This window comes from Armigeres subalbatus, chromosome 2 (genome assembly GCF_024139115.2).
Source record: "Armigeres subalbatus isolate Guangzhou_Male chromosome 2, GZ_Asu_2, whole genome shotgun sequence".
In the NCBI taxonomy this organism is placed as follows: domain Eukaryota; kingdom Metazoa; phylum Arthropoda; class Insecta; order Diptera; family Culicidae; genus Armigeres; species Armigeres subalbatus.
Window position 1 is genome coordinate 111,759,282 of NC_085140.1, and position 11,842 is coordinate 111,771,123.

Here is an 11,842-nt window from a genome sequence, read left to right on the forward strand (position 1 = left end):
ATTTTGTTCTAAACCAGTGACATAAGTAATCGAATGAATTATCTTAAAATATGTCTACATTCCTCAATGCACCAAACTGTTCTACGTAGTTTACGTTGGGCGGTCGTGTCTTGTACATAACCCTTCAGATTTTTATTTCCGACAATAGTAACTAGTTTCTAGAAAGTGCTTTACCACTATAAAACTCAAACGAGTTGCATAATAGTAATTTATGCAAAAAGATGATTATTTTAGCAGGAGATGTACGTTCATCTACCGAGGCTTGCCGATTTGGATTAATACTATGAGTACTGAAAAAATCGAGTTGAAAGCACTATTTTTTGCAAAGGCTGGATCCAGTCGGATTCAGTCTAATTTACTTTACATAATCATTCAAAGCAAAGAACAAAGAACAAAGAACAAAGAACAAAGAACAAAGAACAAAGAACAAAGAACAAAGAACAAAGAACAAAGAACAAAGAACAAAGCACAAAGAACAAAGAACAAAGAACAAAGAACAAAGAACAAAGAACAAAGAACAAAGAACAAAGAACAAAGAACAAAGAACAAAGAACAAAGAACAAAGAACAAAGAACAAAGAACAAAGAACAAAGAACAAAGAACAAAGAACAAAGAACAAAGAACAAAGAACAAAGAACAAAGAACAAAGAACAAAGAACACAGAATAAATATCTATGCACAAAGAATAAAGAACAAAGAACAAAGCACAAAGATCAAAGACCAAAGAACAAAGAACAAAGAACAAAGAACAAGAACAAAGAACAAAGAACAAAGAACAAAAGAACAAAGAACAAAGAACAAAGAACAAAGAACAAAAGAACAAAGAACAAAGAACAAAGAACAAAGAACAAAGAACAAAGAACAAAAGAACAAAGAACAAAGAACAAAAGAACAAAGAACAAAGAACAAAGAACAAAGAACAAAGAACAAAAGAACACAAAGAACAAAGAACAAAAGAACAAAGAACAAAGAACAAAGAACAAAAGAACAAAGAACAAAGAACAAAGAACAAAGAACAAAAGAACAAAGAACAAAGAACAAAGAACAAAGAACAAAAGAACAAAGAACAAAGAACAAAGAACAAAGAACAAGAACAAAGAACAAAGAACAAAGAACAAAGAACAAAAGAACAAAGAACAAAGAACAAAGAACAAAGAACAAAGAACAAAGAACAAAGAACAAAGAACAAAGAACAAAAGAACAAAGAACAAAGAACAAAGAACAAAAGAACAAAGAACAAAGAACAAAGAACAAAGAACAAAGAACAAAAGAACAAAGAACAAAGAACAAAGAACAAAGAACAAAAGAACAAAGAAAGAACAAAGAACAAAGAACAAAGAACAAAGAACAAAGAACAAAGAACAAAGAACAAAAGAACAAAGAACAAAGAACAAAGAACAAAGAACAAAGAACAAAGAACAAAGAACAAAGAACAAAAGAACAAAGAACAAAGAACAAAGAACAAAGAACAAAGAACAAAGAACAAAAGAACAAAGAACAAGAACAAAGAACAAAGAACAAAAGAACAAAAGAACAAAGAACAAAGAACAAAGAACAAAGAACAAAGAACAAAGAACAAAAGAACAAAGAACAAAGAACAAAAGAACAAAGAACAAAGAACAAAGAACAAAGAACAAAGAACAAAGAACAAAGAACAAAGAACAAAGAACAAAAGGACAAAGCACAAAGAACACAGAACAAAGAACAAAGAACAAAGAACAAAGAACAAAGAACAACGAACAAAGAACAAAGAACAAAGAACAAAGAACAAAAGAACAAAGAACAAAGAACAAAGAACAAAGAACAAAAGAACAAAGAACAAAGAACAAAGAACAAAGAACAAAGAACAAAGAACAAAGAACAAAGAACAAAGAACAAAGAACAAAGAACAAAGAACAAAGAACAAAGAACAAAGAACAAAAGAACAAAGAACAAAGAACAAAGAACAAAGAACAAAGAACAAAGAACAAAGAACAAAGAACAAAGAACAAAGAACAAAGAACAAAGAACAAAGAACAAAGAACAAAGAACAAAGAACAAAGAACAAAGAACAAAGAACAAAGAACAAAGAACAAAGAACAAAGAACAAAGAACAAAGAACAAAGAACAAAGAACAAAGAACAAAGAACAAAGAACAAAGAGCAAAGAACGGAGGTATTCCCGGGGGAATTCCCGGAGGAATTCCTGGGGGAATTCCCGGGGGAATTCCTGAGGGAATTCCCGGAGGAATTCCTGGGGGAATTCCTGGGTGAATTCTCGGAAGAATTCCTGGGGGAATTCTCGGAGGAATTCGTGAAGGAATTCCCGGAGGAACTTCCGGAGAAACTCCCGGAGGAACTTCTGGAGTAATTCCCGGATGAACTTCCGGAGGAACTTCCGGCGGAATTCCCGGAGGAACTTCCGGGGGAATTCCCGGAGGAACTTTCGGAGGAATTCTCGGAGGAACTTTCGGAGGAATTCCCGGAGGAACTTCCGGAGGAATTCTCGGAGGAACTTCCGTAGGAACTTCCGGAGGAATTCCCGGAGGAACTTCCGGAGGAATTTCCAGAGGAACTTCCGGAGGAATTCCCGGAGGAACTTCCGAAGGAATTCCCGGAGGAACTTCCGGAGGAATTTCCGGAGGAACTTCCGGAGGAATTCCCGGAGGAACTGCCGGAGGAATTCCCGGAAGAATTCCCGGGGGAACTTCCGGAGGAATTCCCGGAGGAACTTCCGGAGGAATTCCCGGAGGAACTTCCGGAGGAATTCCCGGAGGAACTTCTGGAGGAATTCCCGGAGGAACTTCCGGAGGAATTCCCGGAGGAACTTCCGGAGGAATTCCCGGAGGAACTTCCGGAGGAATTCCCGGAGGAATTCCCGGAGGAAATTCCGGAGGAATTCCCGGAGGAACTTCCGGAGGAATTCCCGGAGGAACTTCCGGAGGAATTCCCGGAGGAACTTCCGGAGGAATTCCCGGAGGAACTTCCGGAGGAATTCCCGGAGGAACTTCCGGACAGGGGGGTAATATGCGGTGCATCGCGCCTCCTCTGCATGTAGTATGAAGCAAATGTAAATAAACAATCCCACAATTTTTTCGTTAGTCAGCAGTAGTGTAGGTTAACCAATATCCTACAAGATTCCAGTTCGAAAAATGTTACACTTGCCAAGCGGGGTGGCCCAGGGTGGCCCGCCTTTCCCAAGCGGCGAGGCCCGGATCATACATCTTAGGTACGCTTGATTTGTTCGTGGATGACAGGCTTACTACCCCCCTGCTTCCGGAGGAATTCCCGGAGGAACTTCCGGAGGAATTCCCGGAGGAACTTCCGGAGGAATTCCCGGAGGAACTTCCGGAGGAATTCCCGGAGGAACTTCCGGAGGAATTCCCGGAGGAACTTCGGAGGAATTCCGGAGGAACTTCCGGAGGAATTCCGGAGGAACTTCCGGAGGAACTTCCGGAGGAATTTCGGAGGAACTTCGGAGGAATTTCGGAGGAACTTCGGAGGAATTCCCGGAGGAACTTCCGGAGGAATTCCGGAGGAACTTCCGGAGGAATTCCTGGAGGAACTTCCGGAGGAATTCCGGAGGAACTTCCGGAGGAATTCCGGAGGAACTTCGGAGGAATTCCCGGAGGAACTTCGGAGGAATTCCGGAGGAACTTCCGGAGGAATTCCGGAGGAACTTCCGGAGGAATTCCCGGAGGAACTTCCGGAGGAATTCCCGGAGGAACTTCGGAGGAATTCCGGAGGAACTTCCGGAGGAATTCCCGGAGGAACTTCCGGAGGAATTCGGAGGAACTTCCGGAGGAATTCGGAGGAACTTCGGAGGAATTCCCGGAGGAACTTCCGGAGGAATTCCGGAGGAACTTCCGAGGAATTCGGAGGAACTTCCGGAGGAATTCCCGGAGGAACTTCCGGAGGAATTCGGAGGAACTTCCGGAGGAATTCCGGAGGAACTTCCGGAGGAATTCCGGAGGAACTTCCGGAGGAATTCCGGAGGAACTTCCGGAGGAATTCCGGAGGAACTTCCGGAGGAATTCCCGGAGGAACTTCCGGAGGAATTCCCGGAGGAACTTCCGGAGGAATTCCCGGAGGAACTTCCGGAGGAATTCCCGGAGGAACTTCCGGAGGAATTCCCGGAGGAACTTCCGGAGGAACTCCCGGAGGAACTTCCGGAGGAATTCTCTGAGGAACTTCCAGAGCAATTCTCGGAGGAACTTCCGGAGGAAGTTTACCATAAAAGTGATATTAAAAATCTACTAAATGATCAAACCTGTATTACAAAATGCATCTATGAATTTAACAAATTTGAATTAATTAATCGAGTAGATTGAACAGAAGTAGCACGAAGTAGTAAATTAGTTTATTAGCTCTATTGTAGATTGAGATTAAGGAATCGGAAATTTACGTATATGTATGTATAGTAAATATTTGAAAAATTGTGAATGCTTGAGTGAACCTATAGAAATTAATTACATAACGTGGACAGCATTTTGGAACCTTGGGATTGCAATTATATGATTCGTATATATGATAGGCTAGATGTACCAGTTGTGGCTATAGCACCAGTTGTCGCACTAGTGCTTTATATGCCAAATGGCCAATCAAATCACTGCAAACCAAGTTCATATCGATAAAGCATATTCACATGATACGATAAAACGGATAAAACCTTTGATCTCCTCCAAAACAAGCAAAGCATAATTATAAAAATTGATTTTGCTTAATTTTTGAAGTCCTTTGCACCAGTTGTCGCACTATTGGTTCCTTTGGCCAATCCCATAAGAAAACAATGGGATTTGCCAAATAAGGAACCAAAATTAAGAATAGTGCCACAACTGGTGCATGCGTTCCTATTATGGATTAATCAATTTTAATGATTAAGCTAATTTTATTGTGGTTTTCAGACGATCTCCACCGATGTGTATCCAAATGAGTGTCTAGTATAGGAACGAAATGGGTTCATATTTTTATTATACACTTGTTCTCGTTCCGGTTGTTTCTATCAAGGTTGTTGAAGTGCAATCATGCTTCGCACCGGTGATGAATTCGCGAAGTCGAAGCAAAATTCTTCACACAAGCAATGACAGTTCTTTATGGGTTTTTACAGTAGAGCAACAGAGAAGAGGAGATGGCGGCCATGTTTCATTCAAACTCTGACAGATACCAATGGGATTTCCCATAGGAGGGAAGAGCAGAATTTGCTTCGACTTCGCGAATATCCGGTTGCTATTGAGATTCTCACGTCCGAATGTGTGAGTGGCGATAAAAGGAAAACAAACACTCCTAGGTGGTGCTACTCAGCAAAGTTTGGGTAAAAATGAGTATATTTCCATATATTTTTTGACTCCTTCGCAACCATTGTGATGACTCGATCAATTTTGAGGTTATGAGCAGAAGGAAAACAAACATGTATTTACACATGCCGAATTGCACATCAGTGTGTGAGCGTTAAACGTCACTCATCTCTATTGAGGCAAACACGGAAATAAATAAAATCAGGATTTTTTTTTGTTTTCAGAACGCGCTCCAACTTTTGTAATACAGTAGCCGTTCGTAGTAGTAGCCAGTTAAAAAGCATTGCAGTTAAATGACTTGCAGTTATCGAACGTCTACTGTACCAACGACCGGTGCGAGTTCGCGTTATGATAGATGTTGCTATTTTGGCTTTATTTACGCACTGGTGGGGATCGTCTCACAGCTGTTCTAAGCAGCAGGAAGTAAAACCTTTTGCTTGATATATAAAGTCCCCCGCATACAAATTTACCGTTGTTCGTACAGTTACAAATATATCATGGACATAGTTGATATCGTTACCCATTAACAGTAAATTCTTCGAACAATACATATACATGGTAAAACAATTATCTCAACCTTAATAAATGAAGTTTACGGTCTACGAACCATAATCAATATAGTACTGATACAATCTTTCCTCCAAAAATGTATGAAGAAAATCGTTTTCTCTTACGGTTAACATTCTTAACAACCCGTTGCTCATACAGTCCGGTCTACGAAAACCATAGTCACTATGGTCAAAACGTTATCAGACTACAGTACGGTTATGGTTAAGTACCATTATCATTATGGTTCAACCTGGAACGTATACCGTTCCAATAATGGTTCGGCTATCGTTTGGATTTATGCGGGCGTGCATTAACATGCCTTTTACTTATTTAAAAAAAAATAGTTGTTCTTATGTATGGCGATAATTGGTACACCCACCCTATATATAATAAATAGAATTTTTGAGAAGAGTTTTAAAAAAATCTAATATAATATTAAATACGTGAACAGATTAAATAATTTCAATTATTTTCAGTGTTGAATGTTTTGTACTTTATGCCCTTCTTGCAAGAAAAGCTTGATTTGATCAGCATGCAGGTAAACAAAGTTTGTTTCAAAATAACAACACAACAATCGTGGGCACCGCCAAAAGTAATATTTTTAATAGTTCCGGAGTTAAATTTTGGAAATTTCCATTAAAACTAAAGCTAAAGTGAATACAAATGGCTCAAACTACCGTCCCAAACCAGTCCACGTTGTTGCCACTTGGTGAGTACAAATATTTGCTTTAAATTACATTATTAAATAATTTTGTTATAACGAATCGTTTAGAACTGGTGGACAAATGCATCGGTTCTCGGATACACATCATTATGAAAAACGACAAGGAAATCGTCGGCACGCTGCTTGGGTTCGATGATTTCGTTAATATGCTGCTGGAGGATGTGACAGAGTACGAGAACACCTCCGAGGGAAGACGAATCACCAAGCTGGATCAGATTCTTTTGAACGGCAACAACATAACCATGGTGAGTAGATTCATCCGTGACACGAACCACCGGCAATCGTGTTGGTTGTGTTCTTTTCTTACAGCGGTACTAATGGAATTTATTTTCATTTGCTTCTCGTAGCTTGTTCCTGGAGGAGACCTACCGGAGGCTAACTGAGTGTACAGCAGTGTGAATTGTTTTCATTGTATGGACTGAAAAGACGGTATGATTTTTTGTAATTTATACTCATGTTCAACATTTTACTATCGAAAGAAATATCCTTTATGATATTCAAGCAAGTCATGAGGATAACTTTAAACAATCTTACAAAAAATACTGAAAACAATTTCAGTATCACACGAACAGATTTCATCAATTTTCGGGGCGACCTTAATCGGTTTAACAAAAGAAAATGGTATTCTTTTCCACGTAAATGCAATTTTCTATCGGGGTTTATGTATTTGGGAGGTCAAATTGGCTATCGTTCATAATTTGTATTATAGTTTACACAAAAAATTATGAGAAAAAAAAACAAATTGCTCTAGCTACCTTGATTTTATTTTTTGGTGGTTTATTTTCTTGTTCAGTTAAACAACACTGGTTAACAATAGAGTCCTGTACGTATAACACCCAATTTAGCTAACGACCGTTATTGAATACAGTATTCGGATTTCGGATCATATAAGCACAACAGTTTCATTTTTGAAATTGCCTTTTAATTTTACTTTGAATATCTAGCGGAAACAAATTGATATTCATCAAGCTACAATGCTTGCAATAAGTTTTCGTATATAGATAACTACAGTCATTACACACAACTCTTGAACATAATTTACATTTGGCTCCTATTACGATGAAGTGTTCTACGGTAGACGTTTGCCCCACGGACGGTGGCGGTGAAAATGGATCTTTCATTATGAAACAATCCTCGTGAAATGCGATGTTTCTCACAAATGGAGGATCTCGGCCATAATAATCGAATGTCTCAGTCCACTTGCACAACTCACAGGAAAACTGTCCGGTTGACGTTTTCAAGTCAGATTGTTTGTTGTGCTTTTCTGAAAAAGAGATTGTAAGAATAATCCATGTCACTAAATGTATGTAAAAATGTTATTACTTGATTCAGTGCTTTTTAGGTTGTTCAGTTGGCCACCAATCCGGTTTATTAGTCGTACAATGAACTGTATCGCCTACTATTAGGGATTGATTGGACAAAACCTTCTCAACTCGTAGTAAACCTATTCCAACGGTCTGATAATAGCCCCTCAACTTCCCAACCGGTTGACCATCCTTGGTTTTGATTTCAGCATCGCTCGTAAATTGACCCTCCCGGACCGGCTGATCAAAAACCAAGGGCATTAATCGTTTCCGTACAACTCCTGTGTGGTGTGTCCGAGCGGTAAGCTCTTGACCAATGTAGCAGCCCTTGTGAAAGCTCACGCCATGCAAGTAGTCGCTATTGTTTTCCAAGGGAAAACATTTGCCAGGTGGGTGATTCTCTACGCCTTCTCCTATACCCAGGCCGTACCTGTGTTGGACATATGAACCATTCTCAAGGAAAACAGTTTTTACGGGAAACATTGCTTTTAAATCATCAAGTCCTGTACTGCTTCCCACTAGAATACGATATCCGAGTTCCTCTAGGCGTGGGTCCTTATAAATAAAAGCACCATCGATGTTCCCTTTTGTCAATGCAGCTGTTAGACTCTGATCCTGTGATTCTTTTCTGTTGGTAAATGCCACCCATGGTTGCAAATCTGGTTTTGATATTTGCACCTTCTTCCTGACACGAAACAAATTCAAATGCTTTGCAAGTTGGTCCACGGTACTCGTATCGCATTCTATAAAAAAGTGTTCGTCTGGATCTCTGATGCTTTTATATATTAAAGAATCATACATAACACGGCCGGAAGTATTAAGGAACATTGCATATATTGAGTTTGAACCGCGCGCAAAGTGAGTCATGTCATTGGTTATCAACCCTTGCATGAAGGGGATCGCATCACTTCCTTGTACGCTCAAAACGGATCGTTTCTTCAAGGGTTCGAGTACCACGCTCCCAAGCCATCGCCTTTGATGTACATTCTGAATCGGAACATTTCTGGCGAGCATTAGCTGAATTCGCAATATACTGTTGCGCCCTGGCATAGTTACTAACAGTCAGACGAAGATTGGCTATATATTTTATATGTATGAGCGTAAATAATTTTTATTGTACTCACCCATTTCTGTGTAAATGAATAAAGCTTATGATAACTAGACACTTAACAGATTAAATAATATTCCTGTTCCAGATTTTGACCTTCCAGCTGATTAAATTCTCTTGTTTGAATTTGTTTTGTTTTGCTGCCGGAAAACTGTCAATAAATCAGTATGGAACACGCTCGTTTGAGACAACTCAAATTTGGGTTAATTTGGTTTTTCCTCTTAAGGTGAATCCTCGCCGAATCCTCAAAAAGCTTCAAACGTCAGATGCCGACACCCAAAAAAATCTGCACGTTCTTTCCACCTGAAAAAACACGTAGATTTTTTCCACCTGAAATTCACGTAACTTTTACCTGATTTTCCGATAGAAATTTCATTCTACATGAAAATCAGGTAAGTTCTACCTGAGTTTTGGATAGAATTCACCGGACACGTAAGTTTCACCTGAATTTTCTGAAGCATTTGCAGCTACGTGTGCACGTAAAATGTACCTGAAAATTCAGGTGGAAACAACGTTTAGATTATTTGGAGTGGATTAATCTGATTAGTTTGTTGTTCTACACTAAGGGTCTGTCTCATTTGGAGAATTAAACTTAAATTAAACTTAAAAGTGACATTTCAATAATTATCAAATAACCCTGCTCGCAGAGCAAGATTACTTTTGACAGATATCGAATCATTTTGCATCGATGTCTTATTGTAATTGCTGGGCAGCACCAGCCATTCTTATTACCGGGTTATTAGCTAATATTCGAACTGTCACTTTTAAGTTTAATTCTCCAAATGAGACAGACCCTAAAGCCCCAAACGCAATTGAGATTCTCACGTCCGAATGTGTGAGTGGCGATAAAAGGAAAACAAACACTCCTAGATGGTGCTACTTATAGATAGTAGAATCTATAGATGAGCGAAAGCATGGCTGAGTCGATTTTTTTGCCCGTGCACACGCATATGACGTCACAGCCCTTAACGTTTCCATTGAAATCGTGACGTCATGCTCGTTTGGAGACACGTTTGACAGTTCGTTTGGAGACAGAGGATTTATCTTCGCTCATCTATATATTCCACTATCTATAGTGCTACTCAGCAAAGTTTGGGTAAAAATGAGTATATTTCCATATATTTTTTGACTCCTTCGCAACCATTGTGATGACTCGATCAATTTTGAGGTTATGAGCAGAAGGAAAACAAACATGTATTTACACATGCCGAATTGCACATCAGTGTGCGAGCGTTAAACGTCACTCATCTCTATACAACGGAACGGCGACGGAAACGGCAAATTTGACAGAAAATATATGGGCTATTTTCCGTCAAATTTTCCGTTTCCGTCGCCGTTCCGTTGTATTGCGTTTGGGGCTTAAGGCTTTGGTCCGATTCGTGAATTAAAATCGAATTAAACTTAAAAGTGACAGTTTAAAAATTGTTAAATAACCCTGCTCGCAGAGCAAGATTACTTTTGACAGATATTGAATCATTTTTGATACATGTTTTGTTGGTCTTGCTGGGTAGCACCAGCCATTCTTATGAGCGGGAGATTTCATAATTTCCGAACTGTCACTTTTGAGTTTAATTTTATTTTAATTCGCGAATCGGACCAAAGCCTAAGGGTAGCCTCACACCTCGGGAATGTGGTCCGCGGAATTTTTCTTTAACATCTCCCGGGTGTTTTCTGGAAGAAATTTTTAAATAATTCTGAGGGAATTCTTGGAAGAACTTCTGCAGAACCTTATAGCAGTACTCTTGAGGGAACTTCTGCAAAGGTTTTTAAAAGAACCCAAACATTTCAGGAAGTTTTGCCGGGGAATTCTTTCGGGGATTCGTAGAAAAAATTAAAAAAAAAACAGTCTGTATAAATAAACCAAAGAAAAGATAAACTTGCGGAACATTTTCTAGAGGAACTCTTGGGAGAACATAATGGAAATTGTTAAAGAATCTTTCTGAGTCATTCCTGGAAGGCATCCTCCTGTGGAAATAACTTGCAAAACAAAATCAATAGGATTTTCTTTCACAAAAATCCTTGGCGAGCACCGGTGCGCGCCTCGTTGTAGCTGGTTCATTAGTATAATTACTTTTACCACAGATAACAGACATTGAAGCTAGAACAAATTTTATTGAAAATCTTGTGTAAACTTTTGAATTGATATACGTTGGCCCACTACTGCCATCTACTCAACTGATTGCGGCAGTACATAAGGATGCAGCTGAATTACAACCGTCGAATGCAGCCAATGCATTTGACAGCCGCAATCGGGCTGCGTTTTCAATAACAATGATTCTTGCGCCATCTCCAATCGATTGCCAAACGCGGTCCCAATTTAAAATACATTTGAATTAAAGCCCCAAACGCAATACAACGGAACGACGACGGAAACGGAAAATTTGACAGTTAGCCCATATATTTTCTGTCAAATTTGCCGTTTCCGTCGCCGTTCCGTTGTATTGCGTTTGGGGCTTAACGGTTGCGGATGTTTACACACATATGGAATGCTAGCCTCAACATCTGTTATCTGTGCTTTTACGCAAAATAAACATATCAACACTGGCAGAGTTGAACTGGGCCACGAGACCCACCAAAGTGACGTTTCACAAAATAGCAACCCTGTATAGAAATTTAGCAACCCAGTGTGGGGCGCTAAATTTGGAAACTCACGGCTAATTTTGAGTTGCGTTCTTATTTTACATTCCCGTTTAGATACTACCGGTGTAGAAGTGGGTCCCTATATGGGGCCCGGAAATAGCGATAGGGACCCAGATGGGGACTCCCGTGGAGGTGCTCTAAGGTAGCCTTAAGGGTCTGTCTCAATTGGATATACTGAAATTAAACTTAGAAGTGACATTCCCATAATTATCGAATAACCCTGCTTGCAGGGCAAGATTACTTTT

The 11,842-nt window shown here is 39.6% G+C and overlaps 2 protein-coding genes across 3 annotated transcripts; one reads left to right on the top strand and one right to left on the bottom strand.

Moving 5' to 3' along the window:
• Positions 1-6,358: 6,358 nt before the first annotated feature.
• On the top strand, positions 6,359-6,994 carry LOC134210682 (U6 snRNA-associated Sm-like protein LSm5). The gene is made up of 3 exons (XM_062686877.1): positions 6,359-6,530; positions 6,594-6,790; positions 6,893-6,994. Exons 1-3 carry the CDS (start codon positions 6,485-6,487, stop codon positions 6,926-6,928), a joined length of 279 nt encoding a protein of 92 aa, XP_062542861.1. The 5' UTR covers positions 6,359-6,484; the 3' UTR covers positions 6,929-6,994.
• Positions 6,995-7,868: 874 nt separating this feature from the next.
• On the bottom strand, positions 7,869-9,110 carry LOC134210681 (putative transferase CAF17, mitochondrial). Of its 2 annotated transcripts, none has more exons than XM_062686876.1 (2): positions 8,974-9,110; positions 7,869-8,892 (listed from the first exon to the last, which is right to left on the bottom strand). In XM_062686876.1, exons 1-2 carry the CDS (start codon positions 8,975-8,977, stop codon positions 7,874-7,876), a joined length of 1,023 nt encoding a protein of 340 aa, XP_062542860.1. In that variant the 5' UTR covers positions 8,978-9,110; the 3' UTR covers positions 7,869-7,873. The 2 variants fall into 2 exon arrangements, with proteins under 2 accessions (XP_062542860.1, XP_062542859.1); XM_062686875.1 differs by having other exon boundaries at positions 7,869-8,904.
• Positions 9,111-11,842: the final 2,732 nt, after the last annotated feature.